The sequence below is a fragment of the Octopus sinensis genome, linkage group LG1, assembly GCF_006345805.1.
Source record: "Octopus sinensis linkage group LG1, ASM634580v1, whole genome shotgun sequence".
Classification (NCBI taxonomy): domain Eukaryota; kingdom Metazoa; phylum Mollusca; class Cephalopoda; order Octopoda; family Octopodidae; genus Octopus; species Octopus sinensis.
This window is the reverse complement of record NC_042997.1, coordinates 27,394,073-27,413,395: the sequence shown is the minus strand read 5'-3', so window position 1 is coordinate 27,413,395 and position 19,323 is coordinate 27,394,073. Positions and strand designations below refer to the sequence as shown.

The 19,323-nt window shown below is 33.6% G+C and overlaps 3 protein-coding genes across 3 annotated transcripts in view; 1 reads left to right on the top strand and 2 right to left on the bottom strand.

The window, feature by feature from the left end:
• Nucleotides 1-468, top strand: part of LOC115208802 (interleukin 17-like protein) — a 2,605-nt gene extending 2,137 nt beyond the window's left edge. Inside the window, exon 2 of the mRNA XM_029777106.2 lies at nt 1-468. This exon is cut by the window's left edge and continues 208 nt beyond it. Within this exon, the coding sequence (XP_029632966.1) occupies nt 1-308 (308 nt within the window). The 3' untranslated portion in view covers nt 309-468.
• The window catches only part of LOC115218645 (interleukin 17-like protein), a 45,855-nt gene extending 42,473 nt beyond the window's left edge, over nt 1-3,382 (bottom strand). The window contains exon 1 of the transcript XR_005004104.1: nt 3,369-3,382. The gene's annotated coding sequence lies outside the window, so the exon portion shown is untranslated. The remainder of the gene's footprint in view (nt 1-3,368) is intronic.
• Nucleotides 3,383-10,974: 7,592 nt separating this feature from the next.
• Nucleotides 10,975-18,680, bottom strand: LOC118768278 (interleukin 17-like protein). Its single transcript, XM_036514453.1, has 2 exons — nt 18,540-18,680; nt 10,975-11,583 (listed from the first exon to the last, which is right to left on the bottom strand). Exons 1-2 carry the CDS (start codon nt 18,552-18,554, stop codon nt 11,062-11,064), a joined length of 537 nt encoding a protein of 178 aa, XP_036370346.1. The 5' UTR covers nt 18,555-18,680; the 3' UTR covers nt 10,975-11,061.
• Between the last annotated feature and the right edge of the window lie 643 nt (nt 18,681-19,323).

The window sequence follows — 19,323 nt, the reverse complement described above, 5'->3', positions numbered from 1 at the left end:
CTGGATCTACTGCTACCATCAGTGAGCGATCAACCTGTCCTTGGTATCTGAACATTACCCATGATTCAACATATTTCCCTCCGTCACGTGCTGAAGTAGTGTGTCATTGTAGTGATTGTGTAGACACAGATAGCAATCACCAGTGTGTGATGGTATACACTAAAATGACTGTCCTCAAACGTACAGGGGAATGTATCGATGGACTATATGTATATAAGCCAAAAGTGATTGAGGTAGCCACAGCTTGTGTATGTGCAAGGAAAGTCGATTTTATAATCGAAAGAAATAAGGACGATTACGAGTCGTAAATACAACTGACTACTAAAATGTTCTCTGCGTGTAACGCAAAAGTTATTCATGATATGAAAGCTTAAGTATACCACCATGTGGTTATTTAAATATATATACACACAAAAACAAAACACATACATTTTTATTTGTATATCTATATGTACATATGTAAATATGGTATGCATCTATAAATAACATATATATATACTTATATTATAAATTATATTACATTTTATTATATTTAATGTATATAAATATATATAGCGAGAGAGAGAGAGTGAGAGAGAGTGAAAGAGAGAGAGATAAAGAGAGAGAGAGAGAGAGAGAGAGAAAGGGCAGTCAAATGAAAGAGAATCATACATTTTGCAAAAAATTCTATATTTTAAAACTTTTCAAGACAAATATCTATTTATTGTTATCATTAAGAAATTAAATTATTAAAAATATTGTTAACTAAATAATAATTTTTACTGCATATTTAGAATATCTAAGACTTCAAATAACTTTTTTTTTTACCAGCGTTTTTATACGCAAAGACAGATAAATACTCAAACGTGCATTCATTTTCTCAATTAGAATTTATATGTGGGGAAGACAGTAGAATGGACTTAAACTCCTTCGGATAATAATACTTGAATCCACTTTAACACCGTATTGTATTTAATCATTTTAGTTGCCTAAATAACGATATATACATAGGCACAAGTTTAGGAACTAGTCGGTAAAATTGAACCGAATACTTCGGTCCTTCACAAATGCAAATCTATGTTGACCAGTGATAGTTGAATTGAGAATTTAAAGAATAGTCATTAAATAGAGCAAGGAATTTCTTTCCGATGTTCAGTTATTCTGTTAATGCATTATTTTCAATTGCCTAAATAATGTTACTAAGTATTATATATAACAATCACATTTTGCTTTTACACAATAGATTTAAAATAGTGCACTTAATGACACAGTATTGTTTCATGAAATTATCTTACAGGAATTACGAGCACAGACACACACATGCGCACACCATGAAATAACAGATTTAATTTTATCTCTGGGAAAATTGTTTATCCTTCACAAATAACTAAATTAAATATGCATTTTTATTCATTAATTACGTATTTTTATGAATGATGATTGTATTCTTTTCGTTGCAACAGCTGTAGAAAAGAATTAAATTACAAATTTTGCATCATTACTATACTAAATGCATTAGTATGTTGCTCTAAATAGTCATTACTTATACTAACTTATTCCACTTGTAAATCTTGCATTGTAATGACATATTAGAGTTTAACGAAAGGCTCATATTGAGTTCTTAAATATAGTGAATATAGTATGGTACTCAGACTATTATTCAATACATGCATTCGTACATACATACGTACACACGCACACACACATACACACAAACACACACAACACACACACACACACATAATATATATATATATATATATATACATATACATAATATTATATATATATTATAATATATCAATATATATTAATATATATACATACATACATAAGAGTAAAAAATCCTTCGGTCGAGAATGACCATGGAATTGCAACTAGAAAGTTCATCTCCGAGGCACAAGTTCGAGCAAAGTTCATGGAAGACCAGCAGTCGCCCATGCATATCAGCGTTCACTCTCCACACCATCTATGTTATCCAAGGCAAACGCCGACATAGCTTTGCACCAGTGACCTCACAGTTCATTTCTACAGCTGAGTGAGCTGGAGCAACGTAAAATAAAGTGGCTTGCTCAAAAACACAGTGCACAGCCCGGCCCTGGAATCAAACTCACTACCTCATGTTTGCGAGTCCTACGTTTTAACCACTGAGCCAACCAATTTTTTCATATTTATTTTATATATTTTTATATCTATATAGTGTATCGAAATTTCGATATTGAAATTGTTTAAGTATATTTTGTATTATTTTGAAATGAATGTTGGATATAACACCTCTTTAATAGGTGAAAATGTGAGATACATATATTATACATAAATTATATTATACATAAATTATATTATACATAAAATTTGCTTTATATTAAAGTCGTATTTTAATAAAAGTATTATGAACACAAAAACTATCTTTGTCATTTTTCATTTTATTTATTTCTTTATTTGTATCATTGGGATAAGTATTCAAATGTTAAATCTCTGATTCAGGGATTGCTATACCTTGAGTGGATAGAATTTATTGCTTTGTAAATGGCTGTCGTTCTGGGATATATCTTGAAGAGAAAGGACTGTGATTTTAAAACAAGGACAATTTTCACAGTAAAGTTGAGTGTTTGTTTATTGCATAAAGCAATAGTAAGTTCTCTACATGGTATGGTGGTGCGCTGGCAGAATCGTTAGCACGCCGGGCGAAATGCGTAGCCGTATTTCGTCTGCTGTTACGTTCTGAGTTCAAACTCCGCCGAGATCGACTTTGCCTTTCATCCTTTCGGGGTCGATAAATTAAGTACCAGTTACGCACTGGGGTCGATATAATCGACTTAAAACCTATGTCTGTCCATGTTTGTCCCCTCTATGTTTAGCCCCTTGTGGGTAGTAAAGAAATAGGTAAGTTCTCTACAACTAATCTAAGCAAAATTACCTTGTTAGCATATGCGTACAGCGGCAGGTTTGCGAGAAATTTGTTTGTTTACGTATCTGTAACTTAGCGGAATGACAAAAGACGGCCAATAGAATAAGGACCAGTCTTAATCGAACAGACACAGGGAGCGATCCGTTGAACTAAATTTCTTCAATGTAGAGGAAATCATTGAAACAAGTAAAAGACAATAAATGATACATATGAATGTAAAAAAAAAAAAAAAGGGTAAAGACCCTCTTCGGTTATGAATGACCGTGGGATGCACCAAGAAAGTTTCCATTTGGAGAAGGTTGTTTATGGAAGACCAGCCGTAGCCAGTGCATATCAGCCTCCTCTCTCCAACGCTACTGATGTTATCCAAGAGAAAGGCAAACACTGATACGGCTTGGCACCAGTGACATCGGAACTCATTTCTACAGCTGAGTGAAATGAGGCAACGTGAAATAAAATGTCTTGCTTAAGAACTCAATACAGAGCCACGTCTGAGATTCGAACTCACTACTTCATGATTTTGAGTCCGATGCTCTAACTACTAAGCCATGCGCCTCCACATGTATGTATATATACATATTTGCTTTTGAATAAATGCGTGTGCTTATTTTTATTGACGTAATGATCTTCCCTAAATATATATATATAATATATATATATATATAACGGGAAGCTTTATAAAAATAGACAAAAGACGAACGCAGGTTTACGGAAATAAACAATATATATATATATATATATATACGAGGCATGATTAATAAGTATCCGGACTGCATCACCTCTGGATATCCTGTTGCTTAATTTTATTTTATTCACCTTATTTTGAAGTTGTATAGATAATACCGCTCTAATTTTGGGTGCTTCATCTTAGATACCTAATTCATCTGAATCTCAATTATTTTGCTTATATATATGTATATATAGGCGCAGGAGTGGCTGTGTGGTAAGTAGCTTGCTTACCAACCACATGGTTCCGGGTTCAGTCCCACTGCGTGGCATCTTGGGCAAGTGTCTTCTGCTATAGCCCCGGGCCGACCAATGCCTTGTGAGTGGATTTGGTAGACGGAAACTGAAAGAAGCCTGTCGTATATATGTATATGTATGTGTGTGTGTGTTTGTGTGTCTTTGTTTGTCCCCTAGCATTGCTTGACAACCGATGCTTGTGTGTTTACGTCCCCGTAAATTAGCGGTTCGGCAAAAAGAGACCGATAGAATAAGTACTGGGCTTACAAAGAATAAGTCGATTTGCTCGACTAAAGTCGGTGCTCCAGCATGGCCGCAGTCAAATGACGGAAACAAGTAAAAGAATAAAAGAATAAAAGAAAAAAAAGAATATATATTTGTGTGTGTGTGTGTGTGTGTGTGTGTGTGTGTGTGTGTGTGTGTGGTGTGTGTGTTGTAAAGCGTCTTTTGCCACTGTTTGATTTGTCTTTTGACGACGGTTTTCACTCTGACAAATATTGCTATATTCAGAAGACCTCGATAGAATGTTACTGTCTGGCACTGTACGACCCCCAGCTACGGTCAACACAGTCTACACGTTCTCTCGACCTTCTCCCTGTCGACCGGCGTCTGGTTTATCTATAATGCCTACTACTACCACTTTTTACTGGGTGTGTTGACAGTTTCAACATACATTTCCCCCATTAAATCTTTTTAACAATCAATTTCTTTTATTCTCCCTACCTCCCCCCATTTTATATATATATATATATATATATATTCAACACCTTTTCTTCTTAGGGTTTGCTTTTAGGAATTCAATGTTCTTCCTTTTCCTTGTACGTGTGGTTTCGACTTCTTGTAACGGTGTTGGAATCTGAAAAGTGTCATATAGCCAAACCATCGGTATTTCTGCTCTTATTGGTGCCTTCTCTTTCATTCTCTATGGTTTCTATGATTTCTATCTCTGTGTGTCTACGATTTCTATGTTTCCTTTCCATTCCATTTCTGTTTCTTACACCATACATCATTCTTCCTATGTATGTTACAATTTCTCCTTTCTCATAGTATTGCTTGCCCCTTTTGTACGTTCTTACATACGTTCTTTTGTACGTTCTTACACAGGCGCAGGAGTGGCTGTGTGGTAAGTAGCTTGCTAACCAGCCACATGGTTCCGGGTTCAGTCTCACTGCGTGGCATCTTGGGCAAGTGTCTTCTGCTATAGCCTCGGGCCGACCAAAGCCTTGTGAGTGGATTTGGTAGATGGAAACTGAAAGAAGCCCGTCGTATATATGTATATATATATATATGTGTGTGCGTTTGTTTGTGTGTCTGTGTTTGTCCCACTAGCATTGCTTGACAACCGATGCTGGTGTGTTTATGTCCCCGTCACTTAGCGGTTCGGCAAAAGAGACCGATAGAATAAGTACTGGGCCGCAGTCAAATGGCCGCAGTCAAATGACTGAAACAAGTAAAAGAGTAAAAGAGTAAAGAGTATACCTTATCACCGATTCTAAAGAATGTTGGTATGTCTTTATTAGCACGTATTTGTTTCTGCACTGTTAACAGCTTATCGAATACTGACTTCACCTTTCCGGCAAACATTAATTGTGCTGGTGAACTTCCTTCTGGCACATTTGGGTTCAAAGTTAACCTGTGTACCCTTAAGAATTGTTGGATCGCGACCTCGTACGTAGCTTCTTTATTTGCTTTCTTCAAAGCTCTCTTAAAAGTGTCCACGAACCCGTTCGTCCCTTCCATTCGATCTAGAATGATACGGTGCTATAATCTTTTGTTCTAACGTGAACATCTCGCAGAATCTTTTAAACTCACGGGATACAAACTGTGTTCCGTTATGAGAGACAATTATATCTGGTACACCAAATCATGCAAACAGCTCGTATAAGAACTTTATTACAGTATATGAGATTGGTCGTTTACACCTCACGACCTCAGGTCATTTTGTGTAGCTGTCCACTACTATTAGGTAATAATATCCATTTACAGGGCCTGCAAAATTGATATGCAGTGGGAACAATGGTATTTTCATTTCAGGCCAAGATTGACGTTTTGTAGAAGGTAGTTTCGCTGCCAGCGCACACACCCTGCAGCCTTTTACCAGGTTTTCAACTTTGTCTGTGCTTGGCCAGTATACGAAACTTCGCACCGGCGCTTTCATTATAGAGATGCTTGGATGTCTCACCTGGAACTCTTTTAGCATTCTCTTCTGTAATGTCTGTAGAATGACTTCTCTCTGAGCGTACATTAATACAACATCACATAAAGTGTATACGTTCACGTCTTGGCGGTTCTTTGCATCAGACTTTTCTTTATTTCCCTTTGTCGACCACAATTTTGTTTTGTCTCATTAATAAATTTGTCATTTCTCGCATTTCCTTTTATTTCTTATAAAGTTACGCACGATATTTCACAACACTTTTTTTTTTGTTTCTGCTTCCGACCTTAGCGCTGCCATTACGGTGTCTTCCAGCAGTTCGTTATTTCTCGGAATTAGCCTAGATAGACCAACGGTATGTCCCATCTCTTTTGGGGGGCAGACGTTCCATTCTATAATTATAGTTTAATAGATTGGTACCCCACCGCAGCAGTCTGTGTGTCGTGTGTGTCAGGATTCCCTTCTTGGATCCTTATACCATTATCAGAGGTCTATGGTCCGTTTGCAACCAAACACGTGGGTCATGTAGGAACCTGTGAAGTTTCTTCACGCTAAATATAATAGCCAACGTCTTTCTTCAATCTGGTTATAGTTCTTTTCCGCTGGCAATAATTTCCTTGACGGATTAGCCTTTCTCCTGCCCTCGTTACACTTGTGTAGAAGCACGGCTCCTATCACATACTCACTTGCATCTGTAGCTGGTATTATCTTTAACTTTGGGTCGAAATGCGTAAGATACAAGCCTGAAGTTAACACATCTTTTAACTCGTTAAATACTTTCTGACATTTCTCTGTCCAAATCCATTTGGCACTTAAAAAAATAATTCATTAAGTGGTGCCGTTACCTTATGTATATTTACCAAGCCTAGGAATGCTTCTAGCATTGTCATGTTCGTCGGAGGCGGCATATTTCGTATTGCCGTCGCCCTTGATGGGTCCCGTCTACATCCACTTTCGTCGATTACTTGACTTAGGTATTATATATATTTCATAAAAAATTCACAGGGTTAGTCTGTCAGTTTTAGTCTGTATACACTTATTTCCTTAAATAATTTATGCGTTCGACATGTTACACCCGAGACTCGGTCTTTATCAGAATTTCATCTAGGTATACGATGGAGAAGTCGCAAACACTTAACATCGGATCTATTATTTGTTGGAATTTGGCGGGTGCCACTTTTACCCCAAAAGGCAGTCGTTTAAACTTGTAAAATCCACGGTGCGTGTTGATTGTTAGTAGATGTGTGCAATCGTCCTCTAACTGAATTTGAAATTACGCTTCTGAGAGGTCTAATTTCGAAAAAGTTTCCCCTCCTTTTAGTTTAGCAAAACTTCTTCTGGGCTTGTGTATGAGTAAAGAGTCGTTTAACCCGGTTGAGAAGTCGGAGTACACTCTTAGCTTATTATTATTATTTTTACGTACACCGCCGGTGCTGCCCAGTTTGCGTGGTCCATCTTTAAAATTATATTCTTATATTCAGGATTTCCAACCTTTCTAGTTAGTTACTGACCTGATCTACTGCAGCAAACGGCGCGTTCCGTTTGAGCCTGAGAGGTGTTGAATTGTCTTTGATAGCAAACCTTGATTTTTTTTTTATGCAACAGCCTAAACCTTCCAAAAAAAAGAAAAAAAAAACACGCTTTGGAGAAAGTTTCTTTCACTTTTTATTTCAGCTCCTCGAATTCGTTCGATCGTTTGACTACTCCGTTTAGGTTATTCCACAAAGCGCTTATGGGTGTATGCCATAAATTAAATTTCTCCATACATTCGGTGCCAAATAAATTAATGGATTTTTCAACACTACTTCTTAGTATAAAGACTGCTTTCATTTCTTATAGGGTTTTCTAACCTAGCTAGTTTGCTCGTCGCTAGTTCAGTGATTGTATGTCACTTATTTTCTATATACTGCGAGCTGGAGTGAACAACAGCTATGCCTAGCACACGAATATCCATAATTGTGAATGACCATGAAGAGGCCGAGACCCTATAGTGTAGTGGTCTCGTGGCAGAAGCTGTGTTCTGTACATAGTTTCATACTATCATCCACATCATATTTCTCGAAGCTTCTCTATCTGTCTGTCTCTCAGTCTCTCCCTCTTTCTCTCCCTCTCTCTCTCTCTCCTTTCCTCTCCTCTCCCTACCTCTCTATCTTTCACTTTTCCTATGCCTATAATGGATTTTCAAACATTTACTCTGGGACGGGAAATAACTCTTCGACTGTTGATCATGAAATACTGCCTTAGCAATTTCATCTAATAGGAATAACAGTGTTTCTATTCTCTTGGTAAATGTAAAAACAATATATTCTTTATTTTCCCGAAGATCTTCCTCACAGGATTTCCGTAGTTGCCACTTTCTGAGTTTTCAGTTGAAATCCATAACTTACTTATCCTCTGATGAGGGTAGAGTTCATCGTTGCACACACACACACACACACACACACACACACACACACACACACACACACACACACATACACACGCACACACACACACACATGCTGTGCATGTTTGTGTGTGAAGGTTTAAAAAACAGATATGCCATTTAGGCGTATTTCCTTTGTTTTAATCACTGTCATGAGAAACCCATATGAGTAAGTTGTGTAACTTCGACTTCATATTGTAATCTATAAAATAAATTCATGTTCATCCAGTCAGCAATTCAATACGTACATGCACTATGGAAATGAGAAATGTTAAAAGCAGAACAAACCAAAACACCTGAGTATTTAATAAAGCTTTATGGACCTTAAAATGTAAAATTTCCTATAAATGTAATGAAATATGATACGCAGAATTGTTTCTCATGATACTGTGTTTAAGTATTAATCCCTCTGCAAACCTCTGCACATATAAGGCAAATATGTAGTCAACTAGTATCATAATCGCCAGTACTGTATTCAAAATTCTTCCAAACATAAATTATTGTTACAAAAATGTATAAATATATACAAAAGAGATATACAAAAACATATATTTTTTTTTCTATTTTCAGCTCAGAACTGCGGCCATGCTGATGCACAAAAAAGAGATGCAAAAACATATATTTATATATTGTATATATAAATATATACAAAAATATATACAAAAACATATTTATATATTGTATAAATAAATATATAAAAAAGATACACGAAAACATATTTTTATATTGTATAAATAAATATATACAAAAAAGGTATACGAAAATATATATTTATATATTTTATATAAATATATACAAAAAAGATATACAAAAACATTTATATATTGGGTGCTATTAAGGTGGTGCTATTAAGTTAGACGTGGCCTGAGCCAATAATTGCCGATACCTATCAAAGTATCAAAGTAAGTATTGTGTATATAAATATATACAAAAAAGATATACAAAAACATATTTATCAAATAACAATTTGAGGTAGGGTAGGGTAGATTTTAAAGTAAAGATATAAAAAATATATGAATTTTATGTGCATGTGTATATGAATATACAATTCATCCATACATACATACATATATATATATATATTGCGCATGCGCATTGTTTGTTTTCGAATTTGTGGACTACACAGTATATATTTCTTTACTACCCACAAGGGGCTAAACACAGAGGGGACAAACAAGGACAGACAAAGGGATTAAGTCTATTATATCGACCCCAGTGCGTAACTGGTACTTAATTTATCGACCCCGAAAGGATGAAAGGCAAAGTCGACCTCGGCGGAATTTGAACTCAGAACGTAAAGACAGACGAAATACTGCTAAGCATTTCGCCCGGCGTGCTAACGTTTCTGCCAGCTCGCCGCAGTATAGTAGCGTCAGTTGGGCACCATCTGTGAGAAAAACAGCACCATGACGCAATTCGATCTGCCAGTAATTTCGAAACGACATGCTGTACAGCTAGGCATTCGCGCCGGAAGCTCCAATGCGAACATTTCAGAGTGTTTGTGTCTCAATATAATGAGAGTGCAATCTGAGGCCATGTACCGAAAGTGATAAAGATCAAACGTTCAGTCAACATCATGGTGTTTGAAGTGATCACCGGTGATGGTGACATTATGCCTCCAATCATCTTCCCACACAACCTCACACGGTGGCCTACATCAAGTGCCTGGAGGAGGTAACGTTGCTCAGTGTCAAGAGGGTGGCTGCTGGAAGAACCTTTGTCAGACAACAGGACTCTGTACCATACCACACAAGGAAGAGAAACCAATCATGGCTGTCAGACAATTTCTGCGACCACATCACCCCTAACATCTGGCCACCTAACACCCCAGCCTACAATCCCTTGATTATTACATGTGCGGTACAGTTGAGCGAAAGATCAACAAAACTCCTTGTGATACCAAAGATGAACTGAAGGCAAGTATTATGGCAGCATTCACCGATTTAAACAAGGAGACATCCAGAATATTTGCAGAAGATTCCAAAGTCGTCTGGAGACGGTGGTTGAGGCCAATGGCAATTTCATTGAATAAATTTACTCTTTAGTATTTCAACATTTTTTAAATGTAATTTTGGTAAAAATATCTGTTAAAATGAGATGTCAGTGTTATTTTCATGTTTGCGTAATTTAGACAACAGCTTATTCATTGCACCCTGTACACACACGCGCACGCACACGCACACACACATATGTACGTACATATAGGTATGCTTGGAAAATTTCAGAAGCTTATATAGATGCATGTATGCAATATTGAACGATAGATGAATAGATGCTCACTTGTTCGATATAGAGTAATAGTAAGAACTAAGAGACGACTCGATAACATTGTATTGTATATATCTACTATAAAGGATTATATTATTAGATATATTTAATATTAAGTGCTTTGAGTTTTCTTCAGTTTCTTTCATAGCATCCATATGTATTTAAACTTACACACATACACATATAAATTGAATAATGATACACATACATATAAACATAAATAAATAAATAAATAAATAAACTGAATAACGACATACATAAATACATACATACATACATACATACATACATACATACATACATACATATGCACATATATTTAAATATTCTAGCGGCATTGCCCGCAATAGAATTTTACTGCTTTTACGACTCATATTGTAGCATATTTCTTTCATTAATGACATCAACCTTCCGTACACACACACAGGCTGTGGCTACTTGAATGACCCTTGGTCTGTACACATACAAACCACCAACACATTCACCTGTGCGTTTCAGGACAGTCATTGACGTATATACCGTCACACAATGGTTGTTGCTATTGTCCAGACATTTTCTACAGCGACACACCACTTTAGTAATTGATGGTGGGAAAATTGTTGAATCATGAGTAACGTTAAGGTGCCAAGGACAGCTTGTGCGTTCACGGATGATATTATTATATGCAGAAGTTGTTGGGTAACTATTATCACTGTTATTCAGTGCTGATTGGTTACTTTCAGCTGGAGCCATTTCACCTGAGAGAAAAAAGTTATTGCCGATCGCTGTGCTGGATAGCTTCTGATATTCGACTTTCAAGTCAGATGGTATATCACATTGGGTAAGCACTGGTGCCGATGTTGCGACTAAGATGTAGTTAAAAATAACTGCAAATTGGATGAGAACCTGTTTAATAGAAAATATACACACAGATACATGAACAATATCAAAAGTAAGGGTCAAGTACAGCAGCAATAGTAGCAACAGCAATAGAAAAGAAATCGTAGATGAGGGGAAGGTCAAAGTACTACTGAGAACAAAAATATATTGGGCACTGATATAAACAGTGTTTTAGGCGGGTCCACATACACATACACATAAGCACACATGTGAAATATATAGATACGCGTTTGCATACGCACACACGCACACACAAGGACACACACACACACTAACACACATACAGACGCACACACACACACACTCACAAACGCATGTGCAGATAAGGATACACATCCTAGAAGGACAGACTAGACTAAGCGGGGCAGGAGGATACACGTGGAGGGAAAGGGTCGTTGAAGATGTCACAGATATGTGACGAATGATTTCCGGACATTGGACATGAGATGAAATAAAAACAGTAATAAATGAGTGAAGATACGCAGACGTGCTGTATCTTTTAACGAAAGCCAGAAACTTTTGAACACTTACTCATATATATATACATACATACATATATATATATATATATATATATATATATATATATATATATATATATATATATATATATATATATACACATATATATATATACGGGTGTGTGTGATTGTGTATAGAAGAATATGTTAATAAAAGGAATTCCAACCTCGTCTGATTTTCACGTTTTATTTACAATCTTATAATGATATAATATAATATAATATAATAAAATAAAATAAAATAAAATAATAGAATGTTAAATGTTCATTCTGATTGAACTAGTACTTTCATGAATTAAATTCTGCAATCTTCAGGTTCATGTAGTAGTGGTGACAGTCATGCTTCACAATTTTTGACTGTAGCGAGATGATTAAATCTGTGCCTTAAATACAGCTGTGTGGACTCCAGATTGCTAGGTTTTGCGAACTGAATTATGACCAATGAGTGTGTAGTATCACTCAATTACTTAAGCTGATTGGTTGGTTGAGCTGATTGGTTTAGGCGTCACGCTTTGTTGAACATGTCAAGAGTCCTGTATCTTAACCCTGGCCGAGGCAGCAATTGTTGGGCTATTTTTAGAAATGTTGTAAATAGCCTTTGTCAGGGATTTCAATTGTTATCATCATCATTGTCAGCACCTTAATTATTGTTGCTAGTGGAGATGGTGGTGGCAATAGAACTTTTAACCCTAAATAAGATACTTTTCCTGCTATCTTCATCTTCATCACCTTTAGTATTGTTGTTGTTGTTAGTGGTCATGGTCGTAGCAGTAGAAGTAGTACCTCTAAGTATTATTATTATTGCTTATTTAGCTTGGGTTCGAATTTATCAATAAAATTCTTTTCTCTGATTTTCCTCTCGATTTCACTTGGGCTGTGTAATTTGTAGAATGGAAATATTATATATATATTTCCGACCATGTTGCTAGGTGGTTACTCAAAGGTATCTGACGGACCTCTGGGTCTCTAATCTGTTGTCGGTGTACACGTGAGCGTTCTGATAGTGCATTTCCCGTCTGACCTACATATATTTCTTCACAATTTGAGCATTTGATGCAGTAAATTAAATTTCTGCTTTTGCAGTTCATATTCGCGTTCGTGAATATTTTCCCGGTTTTTGTGTTTATATATTGGCCGGTATGTATGAATTGGCATGTGCCACATCGGCTATCATTGCATTTAGATACAGTGAATGTTTGGTCTTTGTTGCTAAGGTCAAATTTTGCCTTTGTTAGTAATTTTTTCAAGTTTTTAGGCTGTCTTTTACTAAGAACCATAGCTCGATCCGTGATTATGTCTTTTAATTCATTAATTTGAGCAATGATTGGTAGGTTTGCTTTGGCGATGTTGAAGATATTCTGGTGACGTGGGTTGTGTGTCACTATGAATGGTACGACTTGTTCTTGTTTTCCTCTTCCTTGGGTTGTCCTAAGTTGTATGGGTATTTTTAAAGCCCGCTGTATGCCATTTTCTATAAGTAGAGATTGATATTTTTGTTTGAGCAAAAATTCTCTTAGTTCTGTTAGGCGTTTGTTCCTGATATTTGCATCTTCTATAATGGTACAAATTCTTCTAGCTAGACAGAATGGGATGTTGCATTTTGTATGTGGTGGATGGCACGACTTAAAATTCAGGTATTGGTGTGTGTCTGTGTGTTTATAGTATATATCTGTGGTGATGGTGGTGTCTTTTAATTACCATTATATCTAGGAATTGTAATTTGGTACTACTCATCTCCTTTGTAAATTGGATAGATGGGTGTAGGTTGTTCAGGAGGATATTGAACTCTTCCAGAGTATTTAGATATTCTGTCCAGATTATGAAGCAGTCGTCAAGGTATCTCTTCCATGCCTTTTCAATATACTTTCTAAATCCAGTGCCATAGTTTACCTCTACCTTTTGGTAGAGTTGTTGTTCTAAGTATCCCACGATTTAGGAATACAGGCGATTAAATACTGGTTAGAAAAACATAGAGACGTGATTCCCAACAGATTCACAGTGCCATTTATTTTAGACACAGTCAAACTTATTCTAGAAAACAACACATTCTTCTTCAATGGAAAGAATTACATACATATTAGAGGCACGGCGATGAGAACGAGGTTTGCTCCCGTTTACGCCAACTCTGTAATGGGATACTTAGAACAACAACTCTACCAGGAGGTGGAGGTAAACTATGGCAAAACCTAGCAAACTGGAGCCTACACAGCTGTATTTAAGGCACATATTTAATCATCTCGCTACAGTCAAAACCCGAAGATTGCAGAATTTAATGCATGAAAGTACTAGTTCAATCAGAATGAACATTTAACATTCTATTATTTTATTTTAGTTTATTATATTATATCTTATATTATATCATTATAAGATTGTAAATAAAACGTGAAAATCAGACAAGGTTGGAATTCCTTTTATTAATATATATATATATATATACATATATATATATATACATACAAACATATATACATATATATATATATACATACATACACACACACACACATATATATATATATATATATATATATATATATATATATATATATATATAATATATATATATATATGTATATATAATATTAATTAGAGATAAAACCACTATTAGGCAAATCAAACAGTGAAAATCAGAAGCCAATACATAGAAATAAAATTAATAAAAAAAATATAAAATTTAAAATATAAAAAAGATAAATTCCAAATTAAAATATTTAAATTAAAGTTAAAATTTTAAAAATCATTTAAATAATTTAAACTTATAAATTTAATATATATATATATATATATATATATATATATATATATATATATATATATTTATTTTTATTATTATTTTTTAAATTTTATTTTGTCTATTTATTTATTTATGTTTTTTAAAATTATATAACTATCAAAAAGTATTAAAAGTTTAAAATAAGATAAAGAGTGAAAACACTACCATCGTTTCATGCCAGTAACCAATTCGAATAACAATAATTTAAATTCAATTAATAATTCGAATTATGGTTACAGTCAATCTTCAGGTTAATAATATTTTAATAAATAATCAGAAATATTTAAACAATATTTTAAAGAAATGAATAATATTATAATTTTACTTATAAAAAACTCTATTACCAAACTAGAAACTTGACGATTATGATTATATCAAAACATCGATTATAATGTTAAATATTAATTTTAATTATAAGTATTAACTTTTAAGTTAAGAAACCCACGAATAATCTAATATCAGTAATAGTCAATATCTAATTACATAAATATTTTACAAAAAACCAATTATATTATTAAAAATATAAAATTGAAATAATATATAAATTATCAATGAAAATATATAAATGTATATAAATATTATAATTACGATCTAAAATAATCTCTATAAATAAATATATATGCACATATAATTAAGACCTAATAAATTAATTTTTCATATTTAAAGATGAAATAGCTAATTTCAAAAATACTAACAAACAATCTTAAACGAACGCTATAGCAAATTTACTATCTTTATATCTCGTTGGCTAAATAATAACGCTCAGAAATCTTATATCTCTCTATATATAAAGCTGAAGTTGTCTGTGTGTGGCAGGTTTGGTAGCCTTCAACTAACACTATCTCCTCTGAGACCCTGCGGCGCACGTTGACCAAAATTGAAAGTATGTTAGAAGGAGGCTTGCTCTTCCTTTCGTAGAAGAAAAAATTCAAATCGGACCATGTTAACACTAAAAATTATTTACATCAAAAAGGTGCCTTTTTTTCTATGAAAATCCCTATTGTTTACGATTTTTTTACTGCTGTGTCGCCATCTTTCGGTGTATTTCAACCAGAAAAATGTTCACTTAAAGAGAATAACAAGCTTCATGGTGCAAAACTTTTACTTGTCAAAACTTCCAATTCTAAAGGGTCGAAACAAACCCGAGCAACGCCGGGCGATACTGCTAGTTTAAAATATTTAAAGAAATAATCAATTCGTAGTTATATAGTATCAAATAAATACTATAAATATATTTATCAATGAGAATAATAAAACTAGCAAATATCAATTTAAAAAGACAATATATAAGTTAAAATAATAATTATAAGAAATTTAAAACTACAATTAATGCTATTAATACATGTATATACATAAACCTAACTTTAAACAACTCGTATACTTGCTATCAAACAACATATCTATCGCTAAGTAAATTCTTACGAATAAACTTAAAGTTAATATCTAATAATTATATAGAAAATTACGATAATTAGATCATTACATAAACAACGATATTTACATAAAAACAATATTATTACACCATAAGTCTTATAAAATATTAAAATTTAAAGATCTTAAATATAAATATATACTTAGTTTAGCGAGGTTTTGTGATGAACTATATATACATATACATATATATACACGTACATAAACATATACACATATATACATACACACACACAGAAACACATATATCATATAAATAAATACGTATATAAATGTCTATATTCAAACTTCAATACAAACATTGAGGTAAACATTAAGTTTAATCTATATACTCAATCTTACTAATCTATACTTCTATATTAAATAAAATAGATTAAATAAACATCCAAATAAATCTATTTCAAATATAAAGAGATTACATACATATATATTAATGTAACAAAATTATAATTTAACAAAATTATAACAGAAATATAACAAAATATATAAACTTAACGTTATTATAATATAAATATATCATGTTATTAATACTTAAATATATACTAATTAATAATAAATTAATCTAATTAAATAGGTAAATTAATATAATGATAGATCAAATGCATTATTCAATAATAGAATAAGTTATCATTATAAAAAAATTATCCTATACTTACAAAATTGTAACTTTCCAAACTCTATATTCAATAAACCATTAAATATTTAGTAATAAAATAAACAACTAAATATAATCTAACTATAAGTAAATACAGAACCTAAATAACTAAAATAAACTAATACAAATCTCATAAAAAATAAAAAATTAGAAACACAACACTAGTATAGGCGCAGGAGTGGCTGTGTGGTAAGTAGCTTGTCTACCAACCACATGGTTCCGGGTTCAGTCCCACTGCGTGGCACCTTGGGCAAGTGTCTTCTACTATAGCCTCGGGCCGACCAAAGCCTTGTGAGTGGATTTGGTAGACGGAAACTGAAAGAAGCCCATCGTATATATGTATATATATATATATATATGCGTGTGTGTGTTTGTGTGTCTGTGTTTGTCCCCTAGCATTGCTTGACAACCGATGCTGGTGTGTTTATGTCCCCGTCACTTAGCGGTTCGGCAAAAGAGGCCGATAGAATAAGTACTGGGCTTACAAAAGAATAAGTCCCGGGGTCGAGTTGCTCGATTAAAGGCGGTGCTCCAGCATGGCCGCAGTCAAATGACTGAAACAAGTAAAAGAGTAAAAGAGTAAAGAGTATGAAGTAATGTATTTATATATTACATTATTCATTTAATATAACATATAAAAAATATTAAAAAATATAAAAAGAAAAAAAAACTGTGTTAAGTTCTATAAATCACCTACTATATTTTAGAATACTATTACAAAATCAACAAATAAGGAGCTAATTAGGGCTAAGAAATATTCATTATTTATCTAGAAATTTATTATATAATAGAAATATGTTGCAAAAACGAAATTGTGGTACAGATTCTTTTCGTTAAATTATAAGGTATATTAATTTTTATGTGTTTGGGGTGGCATGAGTTGAATAATATGTATGTTTTACAATCTGTGGGGTTATAGATGTCTGTTTCGATGTGGTTATTGACTATTTTGATTAGGATCTCAAGAAAAGGGAGTTGTTTATCGGTGTGTTCCATGACGAATTGTACGTTGCTATTAATATTGTTAAGCATTATTTTGAAATCAAGGAGTTTGTCCATGCTGTCTTTCCAAAGTATATACATACATACATACATACACACACACACACACACACACACACACATACACATATATATATATATATATAGAATAAAACTTTATATATAAAGAACGTGAAATTCACGAATTGACGAACACGGAAAACAGACAGTCATTCAGAGCCTTCATTCTTCAGTCAGAAACCGATTCATCATGGCAAATTTCGGCTGTTTAATTCTGAGATTTGCTCCAAAACGGCCAGCCCCAAGGAAAAGCTAAGTTATGGGCATTAGATTTCCTTGATAGAAGGAAAGAATGTGACAACAGAAACGAATAGGAAAACAAGAGACGAAGATAAAATTGGAAACAGTAACGAATAGAAACAGGAATGACTTTGAGACAAAATGGGACAAAAACAATTGATCAGCAAGCGTGGGAAGCGATTACCTTTTCGGTAGAGATGACATACTCGTATGTAATCAAAATAGAAATGCGGTGTCATAAAAATCTATTAGATAATGTCATGCCAGAATGTTTACTTACTTTCACTAACACCATTATGCTGCTTCTACAAATCGGAATGGTAAAATGGACGTTAATAGGCTAAGTTTGAAAAAATGAAATCTATATGTTAGATCAGTTTTCGTTGTTGGATATCTTGTTAGTAATATTATCGCCTGCGGGTTAGCTTTTATTCAAATGAATGAATAAATGAATTTATGTATTTATATATGTAATATTGGACACAGCTACAATTATTCCACTGTGACTTCTCATGATGCGAATTTATGAATAGAAAGCAGAAGTGACTTGTAAAATCACAGAGTATTTTCCAATTTTACATCCGGTAAGGGAATTCGTCGGACGAAATTGTTAAGCAACAATACAGACAATTGTTTTGACCTATATAACTAATATGCAGTCCAGTAGAGGAAATAATTGAAGTTATTATTGCATAACATCCACTGAGATATTGGTAATTTGCATTTTATTCCGTAACGTATGTTTATGGAAGCGTAAAGACACTTCCCAAAGATGCATAAATATTAAAACTTAGAATGCCTTGGGTACTTTTTAGTTCTATTTTTAAAATACTTCTTTTATATATATATATATATATATATATATATATATATTGGCCTCTCTGTATTTGTGTACCTTAGATGGATTTGAAGATCCGAATGTTCTAGTTCAATAGGAAGCATGAAGATTCATAGAGTAGCACAAAATGCATCTCGTAGAAAACCTTTTCTAGCACTACCCATACAATTCATTTCTAGAACGTGCTTTGGAAGTAATTTCAAATAATCGTATTTTATATATATAT